This window comes from Protopterus annectens, chromosome 3.part0 (assembly GCF_019279795.1).
Source record: "Protopterus annectens isolate FY-2018-M chromosome 3.part0, PAN1.0, whole genome shotgun sequence".
NCBI lineage: Eukaryota > Metazoa > Chordata > Ceratodontiformes > Protopteridae > Protopterus > Protopterus annectens.
In genome coordinates, this window is record NC_056731.1 from 1,949,448,898 (window position 1) to 1,949,471,092 (window position 22,195).

At 42.1% G+C, this 22,195-nt stretch overlaps 1 protein-coding gene across 1 annotated transcript in view; it reads right to left on the minus strand.

The window, feature by feature from the left end:
• SETD2 (SET domain containing 2, histone lysine methyltransferase) overlaps positions 1-22,195 on the minus strand; it is a 3,532,865-nt gene that overhangs the window by 1,261,950 nt on the left and 2,248,720 nt on the right. Inside the window, exon 19 of the mRNA XM_044066027.1 lies at positions 13,848-14,034. Coding sequence (XP_043921962.1) covers positions 13,848-14,034 — 187 coding nt within the window. The remainder of the gene's footprint in view (positions 1-13,847; positions 14,035-22,195) is intronic.

The following is a 22,195-nucleotide window of genomic DNA, read 5'->3' on the forward strand; positions in this document are numbered from 1 at the left end:
TGTACTGGTGCAATGTTTTTAAATCTTAAGCATACCTTTAAAAACTAGATTAACCCACTTATTGCAGAACAGAACCTTGATGTGAAGTGCTTTTTGCACTTACAGATACTGGCACCGACACAAAAGGTGTTACAGAAAGATCTGTTTTGTCCCACTACTTTTCCCACTTTTCATTATTAGACCCCCTTGGAATATGCCACAGATTTCTCAAGTTCTATGTGCAGATGATATTACAAGAACAAACAAAAGCAATTTCTCATCATATAATGAATTACAAGAAGATTCTTGACACTGTTTGGAACTGGCTTATCAAAAATAAACTGGATATTAAATCACCAAAAAAGTGTTATTTTATTTGATACAGTAAAAAAAGTGCCCCCAACATGTTAATGACCCTAGTGATACATTTACAGCACATGTCATACACCTGTAGTAAAATACTTTCTTCATTCTGTACATTTTTTTAACAACTTTACTATCACTTAAAACACAGGCAAACATACATTAACAGAAAACAAACCAGTTAAACATTTTGCCATTTAAGTATTTTATTTATTTTTATTTTACATTTGTTAACCGGGCTAGTCCATCTGGATACAAGTCCATTTTCAGTGGAGGCCCGAGGAGAAAAGCTCCGCTATCTACTACATGGTAACAAAACAGTTCATACAAAATATTCACAATGGTTGTAAGTCAAGTGTGGTTATAAATCACAAGTACGAAAGGCAGTAGCAACAATTTCAGGAAGATAAAAAAGAAGGGGATAGAGAGACAAGGAAATTATACAAGTGAGGATATGGTAAGAAAAGGGAGAGAAGAATTAAGTTCTTAAAAAAGTTAGCAAGAGTGTTACTAGAGAAGTAAAGTTATTTAGTTAAGATAGTCATATTTCAGGTCAAAGGAAAAAGAATAAATTGAAGGAATATATTTGGAGTACAATATACATTACATATTTTGTCTGGTATCATCAGTCCAACATTACAAAAAAATTGCTGAATTCCTACTTTCCCTTAAACTAACTCACTCCTGAACATTATGCATGCATTGTTCCCACAGTTTCCATTTACTACTGTGCAATTTTCTCCTCCCCTTTTCTAGAGATCCCTCTTTCCAGATGTTCTTCGTGTTTCACTGTTAGTGTTCACACAAGAGTTATCTGCCTGCAGGTAGCCCTCAGTCGGCCCGAATACCAGATACTTAGTATTTCTGCGTTGTATTCTGTCACTTCTTACATGACGTCAGGTCGTCGGGTATAAAAACAGGCAGCCAATGCCATTACATCAGTCTTTCTTGCCGAGGAGCCAGAAGCAGTTTGCAAGTACTGGTTGGCCGCTAAATTCATTTTTTGTTTTAGAGTTGAATAATCCTGAAGTCTTCTAAAGCTAAGTACCCCGTTTGGGATTCTTTTTTCTTGCTCTAACCGATGTCAGAAAAAGTTAACAGTTGTCTTGTCTGTGGAAAGCAAATACCTCACAGAGATTTTCATTCTTAGTGCGTCACCTGTTTAGGCCCAGACCACGACGTCCCTCGCAGTCGCTTTTGTGCCTTTATCAACGCCTGAACTATTTGTCTGGCTATCTTTACCGCTAAATTCTTTCGCTCCCGATCTCCGTATCCTGAAATGGCTTTGGTAAGCCATCAGACTACCGATCATGTGAAAAAACACAAGGATAAAGACAGAGACAGACCGCATATGTCCAAAACTGCCAACGACGCTTCTGTTAAGCTAGTCGCCAGTCCGCCGGTACTCAGTGAGACGCCTTTGCAGCCCCTGATGCCCGCTTCTATGGATTTGCAGGCCTCTGCTGAGACGCATTTGGAGTCCGGTATGCTGTGAGATAATTCTTTGACTGTGGAACCAGCGGATGTCTCTACCTTAGATGGGTCTGGAGCCGCTGTGCAGGCACCAGCTTCTGAAGGAGTTTTTCGTCCAACCGATGTTCGAATCAAACCAACTTCATTTTTAACGAAAACTACTGAGATTCTTTGGCCCAGAGTACGCACTACGCCTAGAAAACAGATGACCAAAGTGCATGCTCAGGCACCCATGCCACAAAAACAAATGCTTAGAATGGCTGAAGACCTTATTACACTTATTAGGGGAAGCCAGACTTCCCCTGCTAAGAGACAAAGAATCCAGTCCCCTTCAGTTTCTACAGACCAGGAATCCGATGACTCTGACCTTTCTGATTATGAAGACATGCCCTTATCCACCTATAAGGATTCAGATGCAGAGGAATCTATTCCCTCTGCCTCCCCTCCAGAGGATTTTTCTTTTGGTGAAACCTTGCATACTTTGAGAGAGCATTTCTATTGGGAATGCCAAGACTGTCCTCAGTCCAAAAAGAGACTCAGAATTTTTAGAGTTGCCTTAGCACAGGCCTTTAGCTATACCCCTTGTCCTGGATGTTGTGGATGATGTTTTCATGGAATCCAGTCTTACTCCAGACACTTTACCTCCGGCCCCTAGGAAAGCAGACAGGTACTACAGTGTACCTTATTCTCACAAGTTTCTTTTCAAGAATCCTACTGCTGACCCAGAGAGATCATTTCCCAGGGACCTAAAGGTATTAAGTCTACTTACAGCCAAAAATCCTACCCCTGTGGACAGGGATTCCCGATCTTTGGACAGATGGGATAAGAAGGTATATACCTCTGCAACTCTTGCTATCAGGGCACTGAATGAGAAGTTATGTACCTACCATAACGTTCCATGTTAGTTGTCTTCTCTCGCCTTCTTTCTTGCTTGATGGGTTCGGAGCCGATCCTCGGCTCCGACTCGGCACTTGCTAAGCTCGAGAGTCACTTTTACCAGCTCGAGGCAGCCCCATATCCCATGATGCAAGGCGGTAAGTACCCAGATCTCGTTTGATGACAAAGGGCAATAGCACCAAGCATAAACACTTCCCAAAGGAAGAAAGAAAGCCTACAGGATGGAAGAAGGACCAGCTCTGAATGGTCTTCAGCATGAAAATTCCTTGTAGAAAAAGGTCTGTCCAGGCCTGGGGGAAGGAGGGAGGGTCGCAAGAAAGAAGGCGAGAGAAGACAACTAACATGGAACGTTATGGTAGGTACATAACTTCTCAATATTAAGTTGTCAATCTCGCCTTCATTCTTGCTTGATGGGACCGTGTCCCTAGCACCTCTATCCTGGGTGGCTCAATGGAACAGACTCTTGAGGACTGTAGAGCCAAAACTGGCTCTGTCCCTGGAGGCCAAGTCCAATTTGTAATGGGAAACAAAAGTATGAGGAGTGGCCCAAGTGGCCGCTGCACAAATAGTGTCTAAAGGAAGTCTAGCTTGAAAGGCTGTAGAAGTAGCTAAGCTTCTAGTTGAATGTGCTTTGGGTTTTGAGCACAGCTGTTTTCCCCTGAGCCGATAAATTTCAGAGATGACAGAAGAAAGCCATCTAGATAAGGTCACTTTAGAGACAGGAAGGCCTTTCTTGTTATCAGCATAGGAAACAAAGAGTTGATCGGATTTCCTAAATTGTTTAGTTCTGTCCAAATAATATCGGAGTTGGCGATGGACATCAAGATAATGTAGTTTTTGTTCCGATCTGTTTGAATAGTTTGGAAAAAATACAGGGAGATCAATGGATTGATTCAAATTAGTCTTGGAGGCGACCTTAGGCAAAAAGGTCGGATTATTTCTCAATGATACTCTGTCTTTGTGAAAGACCAAATAGGGGGGTCGAACCGATAGAGCATGAAGTTCAGACACCCTCTTGGCCGATGTAATAGCTACTAGGAATAAGGTTTTCCAAGAAAGAAATTTTAGGGAGCAAGAAACAGCTGGCTCGAAAGGGGGAAGAATCAAGGATGTCAGCACTAAATTTAGATCCCATTGAGGAGGAGGATTCCTGATTGGAGGCTTCAAGAGGAAAATTCCTTTCAAGAAGGCTCTACAAAGCCTATGGGACATAATATTGTGATCTGCGATCCCAACATGAAAGTTCGAGATAGCAGCCAATTGAACTCTAACTGTGGAAGAAGAGGAGCCTGCATGAAAAATCTCCGCTAAGAAGTCCAAAACTGCCTGAACTGGGGCAGTGAAGGGATCAATATTCTTGGCTTTAGCCCAATAAGAGAAACGTTTCCATTTGCTTGTATAAATCCTCCTGGTAGAGGATTTTAAAGAAGCTACTATGATGTCTCTAACAGGGTTAGAGATCAAAGGAAGCCTGGCTAAGGAAGGAAGTGGGGCAACCATGCTGTGAGGTTGAGAGAAGGGATAGACCGGTGCAGCTGACCGGATTGGTGAATCAGAAGATCTGGCACTGGGTCCAGATGCCACGGCTGCACCAAAAGGTGACGATGGAGGAACGGAAACCAAATTTGTCGAGGCCAATAAGGAGCAATGAGAATCATTTTGGCTCTCAAAACGGTTGCTTTCTGGATAACTTGAGGGATCAGGGGAAAAGGAGGAAAAGCATAAAGAAGTCCCTGGGGCCAATCCTGGGTCAGAGCGTCTCTGGGGGGATGGCCTGACAGAGGGAAGAGAGAGAAGAAGTCTGGGCATTTGCTGTTTAGAGGAGTAGCAAAAAGATCGCAACATGGGCGACCCCATTCCAGAAAAATCTCTTCCACTATAGATTGCTTGAGAGACCACTCGTGAGGCATGAGAATAGCTCTGCTCAAGCTGTCCGCTAAAATGTTGGTTTTCCCAGGGATGTGCGTTGCTACCAGAAACCGATGAGAGGAGATCGCCCATTGCCAAAGTCTGAGCGCTTCGACACAAGGGGTAGGACTTGGTTCCGCCCTGTTTGTTGATATACCAAACTACAGACATGTTGTCTGTGTGGACTGCAATTGTCCCTACAGGAAGAAAGTCGTTGAGGGCTTGCAACGTTAAAAGCACTGCTCTCATCTCTAGGACATTTATGTGCAGGTGGTACTCGAACGGTTGCCACGTCCCATGAACCATCCTGCCCTGATAATGACCCCCCCACCCGATCAGGGAGGCGTCCGTGGTGACAGTGGCTACCGGGGATGGGGGTACAAAGTGTCTGCCTTGGTGAATCTGGGGAGAAGTGATCCACCAAGCAAGATGATTTTTGCAAATCTGTGTCACCAGAATCTGGTGACGCATTGGAAGTTGTTGGTAAGACCACTGAGTGAACAACATCCACTGAAGAAGGCGCATGTAGAAGCGAGCCAGGGGAAGAAGAGTAATGGCTGCAGCCATGAGGCCCAATACCTTTAGAACCATTCTGGCCTGTACTTTCTTGCTGGCTAGAATGATCCTGACATGACTTTGAATGTCTGAAACTCTTTGGTCTGTAAGGGTAGCTGACATCCGAACAGCATTTAAGTTTGCGCCTATGAAAGTAATAGACTGGCAGGGCAATAAGGATGACTTTTCGAAGTTGATCGAGATGCCCAAATGAGAACAAAGATTTATTGTGTAATCCCTGGCTTGAACAAGCTGATGCCTGGTGGTGGCTGAGAGGAGCCAGTCGTCGAGATACGGAAACACCTGGAATCCTTGACGTCTCAGGTGAGCCGTGACCACTGCCATGCATTTGGTGAACACTCTGGGGGCTGTGGTGAGACCAAAGGGCAGGGCTCTGAACTGGAAATGACTGGACCCCAGCCGAAAGCGGAGAAATCTCCTGGAGCGTCTGTGAATTTTTATGTGATAGTACGCATCCTGAAGATCTATTGAGCACATCCAGTTGTCCTTCTGCAAGAAGGGCAGAATCGACTGAAGAGTGACCATTCGGAATCTTGTCTTCCTCACAGACTTGTTGAGTCTGCTGAGATCCAATATTGGTCTCCAGTCTCCCGTCTTTTTGGGGACCAAAAAGAACCTTGAGTAGATTCCGGGCTCTGAATGGTCTGTTGTAACTGGCTGAATAGCTCTTTTTTGCAGTAGTTTTGAGACTTCTAACTGCAATTTCCCTTAGACCGGGTGGTACATCTGGAAGGGAATTTGAGGGATAGAAAGGACTTTCCTCGAAAGGAATTTTGTAACCCTCGGATATGATCGACTGTACCCATCTGTCTTGAGTGAGAGAACGCCAGGCTTCTGGGTACAGCGATAGTCTTCCCCCGACTGCCTCCAAGGAGGGACAGCCGGGCAACATCTCAGGGATGCTGGAAGGGCTTGTCAGAGAGAGACTCTCTGTTTCCCTGGTTTTGTGGACCCCCTCTGCCTCTAGAGCGGCGTCTGTTGCTGTTACCCCCTCTGCCTCTAGGGGTAAACTGACCACGTCAATCGCGCGTGACTCCTTGGGATTTATGGAACCACATTTTGCCACCCTTCTGTCCTTTGGGATAAGGTCTAGAAGGGGTGGAAAATGGACTCCTGACAGAAAGAGTTTTGCCGTCCTGCTCACACCTGGTCAACGCTTCCTTCACTTGAGGGCCAAACAAAGCTGACCCATCAAAGGGAGAGTTTGTGAAGGACGCCTTAAAGGGATCTGCAATTACATAGCCGCATCCAGGCTTGGCGCCTAAGAGCCACACCTGTACCTGCGGCCCTACTCGCTCCATCAGCAGCATATGATATCAGCCGCATGGAGGAGTTTGCAATGGAGTTAAGGGTTCCTAGCTGCGAAGCAATTTTTCCTGAGCCCCTGCAGCTGTAGGATCCTGCACAACTTCACCTAGCTCCTTAAGGATATCCCTTTGGAGTCTGGTGAAGTGACATAGGTAGTTCAGCGAATGCATAGCAAAGGTCGCTGAAGAAAACATCCGCTTACCATATCTATCCATGGTCCTAGAGTCCTTATTAGGAGGATGGACAGGTACGGAAGGATCTGCAAGTTCCTTCTTGGTGGCAGCCGCCACCACCATGGCATCAGCGGGGACACCTTTTGTAAGGAATTGCTTGTCCGACGGGGCAGTAATAAATTTAGGCGGCCTCCTAGGGACTGGCTCTACAGAGTCAGGAGCAGCCCACGCCTTTCGAGCAATAACCTGCATAAGGGGATCGAAAGGTGGAGACACCCAGGAGGTGGAGGGCCGAGATCCAAACGCCTCCAGGTATACTGACTCATCCTCAGAGGGATTATTGGTGGGCCAGTTTCCCCTCTGTCTAAGGAGTTCTAGGATGTCTGAGAAGGAGACATCCTCAGAGGGGGATCTTGGGGATCCCTCTGACTCATCTAAGTCAGTATCTGAAGTGATAGACTCGGGGGAGTCTACGTGTTTCCTCTTACATGTCCTCTTCCGCAGAGGATCTCCCGACAAATCAGGAGAATCCTCGGAAGAGGGGGATATTCCCAGTGGGGAAACCTGAGGCGGAGGATCTCTGGGTCCTGGAGCAAGAGAAGTGGCAGAGATGTCAACAGGCACCATAGAGGGAGGAGCTAAGGGAACAGACTGCTGGCTGAGACCAGTGGCCAGCACACTCTTCATCACCTCGAAGGCTCCCCTCCCAGGAAGGTCAGAGAGAACCCGCTCTGAAGAACTAGGAACCCCAGGACCCACCGAAAAGGAAGGCTCCGAGGCAGATGTCGGAGCAGAGCTCACCAAGGCCGAGGCTCCAAGGGGAAGAGCGGGTTCGGACAAGGGTCCGATGCCACTCACTCCCTTGGAGGAGACCAGGGAAGCCCGGCCACCGAATCCCTCTAAGGAAGGTCTCGAAGAGGAGATAAGAGTAGAGGCTGAAGGAGCAGAAGGGGGTATCTGTCCCTCAGCCATAGCAGAAACCATTCCCGAAGACTCCAGCTCCAAACTCTGGGGTAGAGTCGAAGGAGGAACTGCAATGGGGTGTGGACTAATAGTCGTCTGCTGAGACGGACTATGTAGCATTTGGGCCAGTGCCTGTGACTTTAGTAATCTACTGACCACTCTCTCCAAATCATGGTCAGAAAGCCTGGATGACCTTGAAGATCGGCTCCGATGGCTCCGCTCTGAGAGGAGAGGGCCGGAGCCGAAGTATCGGCTCCAAGGAAGGGGACCTAGACCTCTTCCTCGAAGGAACCATCGGAGCCGATGAAACCACAGAAACTGTCGGAGCCGACAACTTATCGGCACCGACAGGTAGCTTCGATGTATCGGCTCCAGCCAGAGCCGACACAGCCATAAAAGTAAGGGTGTCGGAGCCAATCGGAGCCGACACCGATGCCTGGGCCACATGGTGGTCGGAACCGATCGGAGCCGACACCGAAGTGGTCGAACCAGAGTCGGCATCGATAGCCATCGGTGCCGAAGGTTTAGGTAACCCAGAATCGGCTCCAGCTGGAGCCGATCTCGACTCTGAATGAGTCGGAGCCGAGGCCACAGGCTTGGACACAGAAGCCTGGGCCTTGGAAGACTTAGAAGTCTTAGATGGGGCCGACTTAGCCGGAGAGCCCTCCGGCTTAAGAAGGCCCCTCAAAATCAATTTATTTCTTCTTTCCTGCAGGACTCTCTGGCTGAAAGAATGACATATAGCACAGGAGTCCTGCAGGTGAAGAGGCCCCAGGCAGTAAAGGCAAGAAGTGTGACCGTCTGTCAGAGACATCTTCTGACAGCACGAGTCACACTTCTTAAAGCCTGAGACCCTTTCTTTAGACATGGTGAATAAAACACACACACAACACCAGTCCAAGAAATTAAATTAAATATATCAAAAAGGTATCAATAACAGACACACACACACACCCTAACAGGGGGGGGATGGGATGGGTGAAAGTCTGACTGAAAGTTATGAGGAGACAAGGAAATTTTTTGTCAGAAAGGGACTAAAACTAAGTTAAAACTAATAATTTAAAGGTTTTTCGAAGAAAGGGGCTAAAATAGTAAAGTAACAATTCACTTACCAGGAGCTGGTAAAAGGAGGACCTCATCAGCGAAGCGGCAAACGAGATCTGGGTATTTACCGCCTTGCATCATGGGATATGGGGCTGCCTCGACCTGGTAAAAGTGACTCTCGAGGTTAGCAAGTGCCGAGTCGGAGCCAAGGATCGGCTCCGAACCCATCAAGCAAGAATGAAGGCGAGATTGACAACTTAACATCTGTCAGTTTCACATGCTGAAATACCAGCAACATATTATGGAATTTATTAAACCAAAATTAAGTAATTTTTACAGATTGTGCAGAAAAAGAATTGCAGGAGCTTATGCACTCTGCAAACCAAGTTAGTAAGCATTCTTTACAGTGTGGCTTTGATGCCCTAGAAGCATCTTGCAGGGCAGATCATGTCAAATGTAAATTACTAGATGCTCCTTTAAATAAGGACCGTTTGTTTGGCACCAAAGCAGAAGTTGTTGTTAAAAAGATGGAAGAAAATGCTAAATCTATGCAAACTGTTAAAGAATTCCTACAAGTGCAACCACCTAGATTCAGTAGGCATTGCCCCTCAAAACACTGGTCCTTTCCAGACCCCTCCAGGCCTGTCCAAGTAAGACCCAGGGGAAACAGACTACCCAGACTACAGTCTCAGGGTATGCAGAGATCTAAGCAACAGAGTGCCCTCACCCCTAAAGCAGACAGTGGTAAGCCACCTCCTTATAGAAAAAGCTCACAATGACTTCACAACCCCACTTCCCAGTCCTGCCCAACTGCTTATGTCCCTAGGAGAAAAACTTGCCCTTCATGCAAAAAACTGGATGTCCGTCACTCAGGACGGATGGGTCCTCAACACTGTATCCCAGGGGTACAAATTTTATTTCCATTCACTGCCAACCCCAAGCGGATTTCCAGACCTTCCTCCAAACCAGTGGGCAGAGAACCAAGTACTTTCCCTGCTCAATATCACAGCTATTCAGCTTTGGCTGCTCCCGTTAGGGGTCGCCACAACAGATCAACTGTTTCCATTTCCTCCTGTCCTCTGAATCTTGCTCTGTCACACCAACCCACCTGCATATCCTTTCTCACCACATCCATAAACCTTATCTTAGGCCTTCCTCCCTTCCTGTTACCTGGCAGTTTCATCCTTAGCATCTTTTTCCCCAATATACTCTGCATCCCTCCTCAGCACATGTCCAAACCAACGAAATATCTTGCCTCTCTGGCTTTGTCTCCAAACATTCCAACCTGGTCTGAACCTCTAATATACTTATTCCAAATCCTGTCCATCCTCGTCACACCCAGTGCAAATCTTAACATCTTCAACTCTGCCACATCAAGCTCTGACTCCTGCCACGGTCTCCAACCCGTATAACACAGCTGGTCTCACTACCCTCTTGTAGACCTTCCCTTTCACTCTTACTGGTACTCGTTTGTCACAAATTACTCCTGACACTCTTCTCCACCCACTCCATCCTGCCTGTACTCTCTTCTTCACCTCTCTTCCACACTCACCATTACTCTGAACTGTTGATCCCAAGTACTTAAACCCATTCAGCTTCGCCACCTCTACTCCCTGCATCCTCACCATTCCTCTATCCTTCCTCTCATTCACACACATATATTCTGTCTTAGTCCTGCTGACCTTCATTATTCTTCTCTCTAGAGCATATCTCCACCTCTCCAGGGTTTCCTCCACCTGTTACCTACTCTCACTACAGATCACAATGTCATCTGCAAACATCATAGTCCACGGGGACTCCTGTCTGATCTCGTCTGTCAACCTGTCCATCACCACTGCAAATGAGAAAGGGCTCAGAGCTGATCCTTGATGTAATCTCACCTCCACCTTAAACGCATCCGTCACTCCCACTGCAGACCTCACCGCTGACACACTACCCTCGTACATATCCTGTACCACTCTTACATACTTCTCTGACACTCCTGACTTCCTCATACAATACCATAACTCTTCTCTAGGCACCCTGTCATATGCTTTCTGTAAATCCACAAAGACACAATGCAACTCCTTCTGACCTTCTCTGTACTTCTCCATCAACACTCTCAGATCAAACATCGCATCTGTAGTGCTCGTTCCTGGCATGAAACCATACTGCTGATCACTAATCATCACCTTCCTTCTTAACCTAGCTTCCACTACTCTTTCCCATAACTTCATGTTGTGACTGATCAGTATAATCCCTCTGTAGTTACTACAGCTCTGCACATCACCCTTATTCTTAAAAATCGGTCTGTAATATATTGCTTATTAAAGTTTAGGAAACTTGGAAAGAGGTATGAATGCGACATGTCTGAATCTTAGGTGGTGGTGGGGATTTTCAGTGGTAATGGTTAAATTAAAAATATGCTTGTGGCTTGAGGAGTATTAGTCATCTTGCTTGCAAGAATTATAGGTACATTAAGTATATAAGAAGGTTGTAGCTGAAGTGCACTTTGTCTAACTGCGTTACTAATTTACTGTTAATGATTTTGAAATGGAAGGGAGGAACCGGTAGGCAAGTATAAAATGGACTTATAGCGGTTACATTTTTAAAACAGTAATGCTGTATGAACAGGCATAACACTTTTAATATCCTGCAGCATATTCATGTCCAGATTCCTCGATTTTACATCCCTAGGAAACACCATGGAAATGCATTCAAACATGCAATTCAAAGGTCAAATTAGTACAATTGTTTTCATGTCAAATACTGATGAATACAAGCAACCCAAAAATGCTCCCAAACTGGGTATCTATCGTTAATTGAATGTCACTGAAGGTACTACTGATGGATAGATGGGCTCCTGACTAAGCACTTCCTGAAACAAAATAATTAAAATGTCAAGAGCTGCATCTCCTTTCAGCTAGGCATCAGAACGATGTCCTGGGATAAGGGAGGAATCTAGCATCACTCTGACACTTCAAAAGCTTTAAATGTTAAGACAAGAAGGGCAAATCGCTATCCACAGTAATTTCCCAAAAGAACTACTACTGCAGTAGTAAGCTACAGTGTTATTCCAAAATATAATGCTAATCAACAAAGATTAAAAAAAACTGCAAGAGAAGGCTAATACGTGATGTAAAACAGCTGATCTGTGCATTACTGCAGGAAGTTTCCAAACACCCAACAGAGAGACTTTTTTGCTGTGGGAGTGGAGGGTTAGGAGTTTTTGAAGCAGCTGGAGTGGCTCAAGATGAAGGGATACAAGGTTGTTGTTGTTTGTCTTTCGGCTTTTTCCAGGTAAGGGATCGCCACAGCGGAACTCCAGTCAGCTAATGATTTTAAGTAAATTTTTACGAAATGCCGAGGTGCCAGTTCGACGCCCAACCTTCAACGAAGGCACGCCCATTTACACACTCATGTCTTTCGAACGCTACCCAACCGTGGGGAGGACATGCAGACTCCACACAGAAGGCACTCCCAAGCCAATCCGAGAATCGAACGGGAGAACCTCTTGCTGTGAGGTAACAACGCTACTGCCGTACCACCGCAGCTGTCCATAGATTATTTTAATGCAGTGCTCAAAAGCTATGTGGGAGGCAGTAGATTCAAGAATCAAAACAAAACCCAAAAAGTTAATCTTCAGATGCCATATCAGGCATTAGCAGTTAACTGGAAATTTCAGAATGAAAGGATTATTCATTCACCAACAAGAAGTCAGTCAGCACTTTACACCGATTCATTTAAGATGTGACAACAAATGAGTCATTAATCAAATGCATTCACTGATGCCACAAGGATAAATCGTGCGCAGGTACAGAGGGAACCCAGGGAAATGGAGGGGAGTTGGTGAGAAAAGCAGAGGGGGGGATCATGGAGACTTAGGAAAACATTTAGTAGGCAAAATAAGACACACGGGATGATTAGTTTAAGAAGACTAGTGCAGGGACACAACTAGAAAGAAATGCATGTAATAGGGGAAAAATACATTTGCAATGATGCACAAAAGAGAAAGATGAATGTAATAAAATGTATACATAGGATACCTACTAATTTCTGGGGCGGACAGTGGTTACTACATCAGAATTGCAAACTGATGACATTATTACTTTATTTATCTGAAATAAATATACTCTTTGCTAAAAATATCAACAATAATGATACTACAGACAATTAAGTGCATGACTTTGAAATTTTACTGTAGGCAATTTTGCCACTTGTTTTCTTAAGTACATTCCTTAAGGTCTTTCCTCTGCCTTTTAAGCCATGTTGCCTTTCCCAGTTTAATATTCCTTTGTTTGAACATCTGTCAGTAACAGTAATTAATACTTGTGGGAACAAGTATAAATTATTCCTGCTCCCACTAACCACATCTGTACATAATTCCCTTCTAGTGCACCTCAGCTTGCATCCACATACTTGCCTTCATTGCTCCAAAAGGTACTCTGGTAGCCATGCAGCAGAAGCATTCCTTAGGGCACTATTCTTGTTCAACTGTGGCATATATAGCCTTCAATTCCCAACACAGAAACTTAGAAAAGATCTCAGTGTTCAACTTGATCAAAACTGCTCTTCAGCTCAGTGGGGGTATAACCCACCCTACAAAAACTTCATCCTCATAGGAGACCTCAGTCGCTGGTTAGATAATGGCCTCTCACATACTTTCCTAATGTTCAGTAATCTATAGACAAGCTTACTATTTCCAACATGGGGGGGGGTCAGGGGAATGCAACTGTCAGACCCTCCACTCCCACAACAAAACAGCCAGCGTGCAGTACTACAGTCCTTCCCCTTCTGTTGGTGCTTTTTACTCTGAAGACTTCTGCCTAGTTTGCAAACTTCATGACAATGCACTCAATGGCTGGACAGAAAGGACAACCATGCTGCTTGAAACAATCACCAGTACACCATGTTAGCTACCAGATTCTTATTATCAAAAGCATATCTGATCCTAACTAATAATAAAATATGTATGTTCTGTTTTTATACAAACAAATGCATACTGTGTGCATGTACAAACACACTATCTTCCTCACTTTAGTTTGAGAGAATATTCTGAATTTGTAACACTACATAAAGAATATTTTATGGATAGGCTGCAAATGTTTAACAGTTTTTAAATCACATTAAATTCGTATATAAAATGCCTGAAGGCATCTTTAGCATTTCAAAGGAGAAACTTACCTTTCTTCTGTTCTTTTGGCTCCCCATTCATACCCAGAAGGGGGAGAGGGAGAAGACTTGCGTTTTTTCTTATCTTTGTTCTGGGTTAGTTTTTCAGGCTCTCTCTCTCTGTCTTTGTTTACAACTGGAGTCTTGGGAACCACAACAGGATCTCTCTGGGTGGGAACCTCTTTTCCCCTCTCAGTAACTGCAAAGAAATAGCTTCTTTTGTACATCAATTTACTATTAAAAGGAATGCAAATAGTACTTAAAAGTATACTATAAGCTACAGGCAACACAGACAGTATAGCCATGTAGGTAAACGTACCATAACAGATGATGTTCAAATGATCACTGCTGCAGTAGCCTAAACTGTAAGAGTTATTTCCTGCCTAGGATATAAAAGCCAGCCAACGTCAAAAGATTAAGGGCACATTCAAAGCCCTTAGTCAGCTGGAAGCTCAACGTCAAAAGAAAGCCAAGAATACCTCTCAAATGTCCAGATTTTCATAGAATGTCCAGATTTTTGCCTCATATTTTTGGTCTGTTCCTCATAAAATTCATACTCTTCTGGAAAATCACTGAGGTCTGAAGTCACTAAATAATGACACGCATCAGAGTTTCAAACTTCATATCCTTAAGAAAATACATGCCAGCACAAATCCTGTTATTTTAGCAACTTTCTAAGTTTATAACAGCAATATGTAAAATCTGTACATATTTTGCGCCTTTGTCCAGGTTTCTTGAACTAGGAGGTTGAGAGGTATGGCACCAAGCCCTTGAGAACATACATGTCAACTGAAAAAGGAAGGCTACAGCCCTGAAAGGAGTCACTGTTAGGTGTAAATCCAATTCTCAACATGGCACACAAAAACATAAAAATAAGGGGAACAGACGGAGGGAGCAGCTTTTGCCGCAGTAATCATTCAAACATCTATGGTCATGGAAAATTTCCTTACACAACTGCACTATGTTCATCACTTGATCACTGGTGCAGTAGCTTGAAGCTGGCTAGGAGATGATGTCCTCTGAAAGCATTCAGTGGTTTTCTCAGCTGAGAGAGCTATAAAGACAAGACAAAATCAATTAGCACTTAGAAGCACAGGCTGCATCATGAGTCTTAGCATGGATAACCTTTCTTTTATGTTAACTTAAGTCTGAGTGCGGCTGTCAGTTAGGGACTTTTGTTCCTATTAGAAGGGTAAAACCTCAACATTTGAAGATGTACATAGTTGTGTGCTAGTATTAAATTGATAGGTTTTAAGGAGTAGTGGGTGGCTTTGTTTTTTTGTTTGAGGGCTTTCAATAAAACAAAAAGTTTTGTAAGATGTGACATAGGCTCAAATGGATATAAGAAGAAAGCTCAAATGGATATGATAAGAAACTTAAAGTTCAACCTGCCAAACAGTGTATGCATGTAACACAAAAACTAGAACCAGACATTTAACAAAAAAATGTGTTGTACATAAAATGTGGGAATAACTTAATACAATGATGCTTTCTGTAACATCTTTAAATGTTAACAGTCTTAGATGAATACAAAAAAAGAAATAGTGAACTATACTAAAAAAGTGCAAACAGCTACGTTACAGGAGACACACTTGGAAAAAACTGAACATGTGAATTTGATAAACAGAGGTACTCTGGATGGCTGTTCAGTGGAATATCTGGCACAAAGGAAAAGAGGAGTACTTGCATTAATAGCAAGAGGAGCTCCAATAGTGACAGAACAGGATAAAAAAGATAATGGCAGATTTGTATTGCTAAGGGGCTACTGGCAGGTTATGCTTCTTGTAAAAATTAATGTTATTATCTATAACTTTGTAAAAGTCAGTAATACATAACTGTTCAAATGCATTTACAACAGAATTCATTTTCGGTATAAAAGTGCTAGGTCTCCTAAAACAACTTGTTCTTGTTTATTATTAGTGTTTAAAAACATTAATTTCAAACTTAGATTCCTAGTAAAAATCTTTAAATCAAATATAGCATCAGTGATAGACATATCAGAGGCAGGTATAAACGATAAACCTCTGGTTAAAACACTTAATTCATTGTCAGGAAGCAGACGTTTAGAAAGATTAACTACTAGAGTCTTACTTTTTGAAAGGCTTTCTTGATAATGTAAACATTGTTTGTTTCCTCCTCGTATTTTCTCTTGTTTCTTGTACTGCTTCTCCCCCGTGTTTGGTTCTGCTTCCTCTATCCATCCGTTCTCACCAGTGAGTTGTCTCTCACTGGCAGGGGAAAATTTACACTATCAAGAAAGCCTTTCAAAAAGTTATAGATAATAACATTAATTTTTACAAGAAGCATAACCTTAGCAAAGATGAATTAGATACATTGAATAAACTTGAGAACGATTTCAGCTTGGTAATTAGACCAGCTGACAAAGGGGGACAAATAGTTGTCTTAGATAAAATAGACTATGATTCACTAATGTATGAAATGCTCAGTGATAATAATTTTTATCAACTTATAAGTAGAGCACATGTAGATAAAATGATTTTAGAGATTATTAACGCAATTAAGAGCATGCAATTTGAATGCCTCATTACTGATGAAATGGTACACTATTTTTTGGTTTCTAAACCAGTGGTGCCTGTTATACAAGGGCTTCCGAAACTGCACAAGAATAGTACTAGACCACCTATGAGGCCCATAGTTTCTGTAAGGGGATGGTCAACAGAGGCTATCTCAATCTATGTGGAGAAAAAACTGAGACCTGTCCTAGATACTATGCACCATGTTTTGAAAGACACTGAACATTTTTTAAGAGATTTATATGCATTTACTAATCAAGGAACTGCTGATGGTGAATATATTTTGGCTACGTTAGATGTTGTCTCCCTCTTTACAGTTATACCCAACACATTGGGTATAGACTTTATGAGAAAATTACTGACAAAAGTTGGCACATATAATGCCACAGAGATTATAGTTATACAAAAATTGATAGCCCTAGTACTCTATAACAATATTTTCATTTTTAATGATAACATCCACTGGCAGAAAAATGGAGTAGCAATGGGCAGCTCCTGTTCAAACAGCTACGCCAATATAGTTATGGTCACATGGGAGACAGATTACATTTTTAATAGTACATATGCACCGTACATCCATTTCTATAGAAGATTTGTAGACGATTGTTTCTTTCTATGGAAAGGCACCTTAGATGGACTGAAGCTCTTTATTGAATACCTGAACCAAACCACTGACTTCTTAAAATTTACTTTTAATTATTCTTATACAGGAATTAATTCCCTGGATGTCTTTATCTATAAGGACATATTAGGTAACCTTAGTACCAGAATGTATAGGAAGGAATGTAGGGTTAACAACCTTCTTTCTAGACAAAGTATGCACCCAGAATTTGTCTTTGACAATGTTGCACGTAATCAATTTTTTAGAGCATCAAGTCTCACTGTAGACCCGGTTGAGTACGACCATATGATGCATACTACCAACTTGGAGTTAAAGGACCGGGGGTATCATACCTATAGTATCAATAAGAATGAGACTATGATGAGACGTATGAGATTTAATAAAGCCAAACCGTATTTTTCCAATGCTGTTCCCAGATGTAATAAAAGCAAGGAACCCAAGCTCAGTCTCTGCCTCACCTATGCTAGAGATATCAAGCACTATACAGACATTATTAATAGAAACTGGCAGGTATTGGTTATTGAACCCACAATTTCCTCATTAATTGGTGCTAGACCCCAGTATACTTTCAAGAACAAAAAGAACTTGTATAGGAGATTATGTGGAGTAAGAACAGAGAAACCTACCATGGAGTTTAAAGGCACACGACCTTGTGGTCACTGTCCACAGTGCCCATACATAGATACTTCTATAATATTTCATCACCCTGACACAACAAGAACATTTGATATCAGGGTAAGTGCCACTTGTGAGACCATACATGTTGTTTATCTGGCTGAGTGCCAACAATGTCACTGCTTCTATATAGGCAAGACAGACAGAACTCTCAGAGAGAGAATGAGAGAGCACCTATATCATATTAGAAAGAAGTCTAGAATCAATGCTTTGGCAAAACATATTAACACCATGGGTGAACATCATAAATTTACTTTCAGAGTTCTGTCTGTTATCTATGAGAATAATAGAGGGGGTGATGTGAGAGTTAACACTGAAGAGACAGAAGCAAAATGGATAGTTAGACTGAGATCCCATATAGGACATGGTCTCAATGAATGTGTTCCTATCAAGCCCATACTACGTAACAGAGCATTAAATAGGAGATGTAATTTTTAGGCACTTGAGCTTTATTTAAGCTAAGTTTTAAATAGTAGTACTCTTTTAGGCACTTGAGCTTTATTTAAGCCAAGTTTTAAATAGTAGTACTCATTTATATATATATATATATATATATATATATATATATATATATATATATATATATATAATTTATCTGTTCATACATTGTTATTTGTATTTTGTTATTTGTATTTATTTGTTTTTATCACATTAGTATAAAATGAGTTTTGTCTTTTTAAAAGTTTCAGTCATGTGATCAATTAATACATGTATAAAGGTGTGTTTTTAGATGAAATAGTTACACCTGATGAAGCTATGTGAAAGCGCTTGTTTTCTATTAAACTGGTACCTGATTTATCTTCTGTGGACTTTATTCATATCTTTGGATATATTCTCAGCCTGGATTTAATAAACACAGTTAACATGACCATCAGTCACAGAAATTTTCTGTCCACACTTTGGGCATTTTTTGCACCCAGATTTGGGTTGTTTTTCCTTCTTTTGGTCAGCCATTAGTAAGTATAATATGCAACCAACAAGTATGTGTAAGACCTACAACTAAATCACTAACTATTAAGAGTAATAAAGAGAAACTATGTTCACAAACACACTATTCTAATGTGAACTTTCAAACAGTAACTAGCCCCTAAATTAAACGGGCTCTACAATTTTAAGTAAACGTGTAACTACTAAAGGTTCTAACAAAACACTCCTATTGTAATATAAATGCATACAAGAAAAAAAACTGTTTAAATTACAAATATGAAAATTTCAAAGTCTAATGTTTTAAATCTAAGGCACACCAGAATATGGGAAGGGGGATAACAAAGGCCTAATAAAATGATGGCCAAAGGAGCTATAGAAGAAGCTTTGAAAAATAGCAAACTAGTTCTACAAATCCTATAAATGTTTCTAAATGGAAAGGAAACTTAAGCTATAATTAAGTCTTTTAAGAAAAAAAAATTTTAAAGAAGAAAACTACTGGCCGCAGCTGTGAAGTCTCTTTCTGTTGCAGCGGTAAACTAGATCTAAGGTAACACAAGGTGCATCATGGGATAAGGACTTGGCCTCAAGCTGTTTGAAGACCTCGAGCTTTGTAGTTGACCAAGTCGGAGCAGAGGATTGGCTCCGAACCCACTGGTATGAATGAATGGCGAAACAGAACAACATCACATTAAAGGATTCCTTCGATAACATATGCGAGTTTAGAAAGACTGCCAGCAACTGTTTTTTTGACAGTAACACTTTAGCACAAAAACATTTAGCACAATTACTTAGGCAACAAAAACTAGAAAGGGCTGTTGTCAAGCTTAGGGAACATACAACAAGGAAGGTAACAAGAAATCCTGTAGAGGTATTACAAACATTTTGAAATTCTATGAAAGTTTGCATAAAGCTGAGAAATATGGAAATCAAGAAAGATACAAATGGAAATGTTTAGGGAAGAATTAAATACGCCAAGGTTAGATAGAGGTAGATGAGGCTCAATTACTAACTGTTAGGATAGGATGAGATGAGGTAAAAATACAGATGTACAACCAATCCACAGGAAAGGCCAGAGGAATAGATGGTATTCCTGTAGAAGTCTGGAAGTTAGGAGGGAAAAAACTGATAGAGGTGGAAGGTTTTGTTTAACAGTATTTTAAGAGGAGAAGTAACAACATTCTGGAAGAAAACAGTGGCAGCTATAATACCTACAGAGGGAAAAGTTCTATCAGATCCAGCTTCAACAGGCCCATTTCAATACTCAACCATGACTATAAAGTGTTCATTTCTATAATGGCTAAGAGAGTGGAAAAAGTAATGCAAAAATTGATAGATATGGATAAATGTGGGTTTGTGGAGGGGAGGCAAACATGTGACATTAACAGAACACTGATGATCCAGAGGGAAGCAGAATGTAAGAAAATACTGTTGTTGTTGGTGGATCGATGCAGAGAAAGCATTTGCCAGAGTAAGCTGGTACTTTGTAAGTGGGGCAACAGAAGCATTTGCATTTCCTGAAAAAATTATAATATTGATTAGGAGGATATATGAAGTATCGGAGGTTAAAAAGTGGGTGGGATCCTCTCTAACAACTTCTGCTTGAGCAGAGGAAACACGCAGGGGTGTCCTCATACCCCTTTCTTATTTGCATTATATTTAGAACCACTGGCAAAGAATATAAGGGACTCAAATTCAAGGATATAACTGGTATGGTAGTCAAGAAAAGCTGGCTCTATTTGTAGATGTTATCTTATACCTGACAAAACTAGAAACATTGCAGTGCTGTTGAACATTTTGAGACAGTTTCAAATATTTACTTGATACAAAATTAATGAAGCTTAAACAAAGGCAGTAGTGGTAAATTAGTTACCCACATATGAATTGGTTCAGCAATATTCATATTTATGGGGACATGATAAAATGAATGAAGTATTTAGGAGTATGGATTAAAATGATTCTGTTGTGAAAGCTAAAGATATGTGGAAAGAGACTAAAAAGATTACACAAAAATTGAGAAAATGGAAGCTTTGTAATAATGATATGGATACATCAGTCTTACACACAGGTTAGGCTACTTTTTATCAACCAGATACGCTGTGGATAGCAATTAATAAAGAGCTGAAGGACTTTATCTGGGAGGGGAAGAAGGCAAAGTCAAGTGGGATAAGCTGAATCTTCCAGCAGAAGGCAAAATTGGGATTAACCGATTTGACGTGGTATTTCAGAGCTACACAGTTAAGGGTCCAACACATAGCACAAACAGAAACTATAATTCAAAGTGGAAAGGGATGATAATCCTTTACACAAATCTAGTGGGCTATGGATGACCAAGTTTGCAGAAGACTGCAAGCTAGCTGCTGTCATCAATTCCCCTAGTGATGTGGACATTCTCCAAAAGGGTCTCCCCCAAACAAATGACTGGTGCCAGAAACATGGCCTCAAACCAAATGCCAGAAAAATGCATCATCCCTTTTGGGCAGAATAATGTGCCCACAAATTATCATACTGATAAGGAACTAAGCATGCAATTGGTCGTAAGGGACTTGGGAACCCAGGTTGACAGCAAATTGACTTTTGACAACCATTTTGTCTCCGTTGTACGGAAAAACTTTCTACATGGCCCACTTCATTAGTAAGAGTATCTCATCCAGGGGACAAGGTGGTCATAACATCCCTGTATTCGTTTTATAAGACCGATTACTGAATACAATGCCCATTTCGGCATGTACCTCACAAAGCACATGCAGCAGCTGGAGAGACCACAGAGATTCTTTACCCAGACAATGCAGGGTTTCAAACATCTACCCTACACAGATAGGCTAAAAGCCCCGTCCCTCTACTCAGTCTCCTACAGACTCCACAGACGTGACCTCTGTCTGGCATACAAAGCAATCTCAGACCCCACCCTGACAGGACTGCTGCATATCCGCAAGTCAAGCTCTATTCGAGTAACCCACACGCGAGACCTCAACCTGGTCTGTGACATCAATAGGACTTGTTGGCGGGACAGATTTGTGTCCCAGAGACCCGTTCCACCCCCTTTTGTGGGATAGACTCCCTCTCCATGTAAAGCAATGTACCTCATTAAACCTTTTTAAGCACAACCTGGATAACTAGATGGGGAACAGAAAATACACCCCTGGGATTCCACCCATGTCCCTGATGGACAGTGGCATAGGGTGCTGACTTCTTGGAACATGAGCTAAATTCTTGGCCAGGCTTGTAAGGGCCTCAGGGCCAATAGCCTAGTAACTTCCTATGATCCTACTATAACGAAGAAGGGGGGAGGCTAAAGAAACAAGGAGAGACTGGGATTTTGGAGACAGGCCTTTAAGGAGAATAACAATTATACAGAATATTAAATCTATAAAGTAGCAGAAAGTATCCTAAGAACTAAGCCAACACGAGAATGTAGAAAGGAGATTCTGCCGAGCGGGATGACTGCAATTAGGGATATAAACAGGCAAGAGGGGGCTGGAATCTACTGGAGAAAATTGGCAAAGGAACCAAGGTATTGGAAGCAAATAACTAGAGAGGGAAAGATGACAGAATGGGAAGATGATAGGAATTTGGACTGCAGGTAACAGACTGCCTTCCCTAAT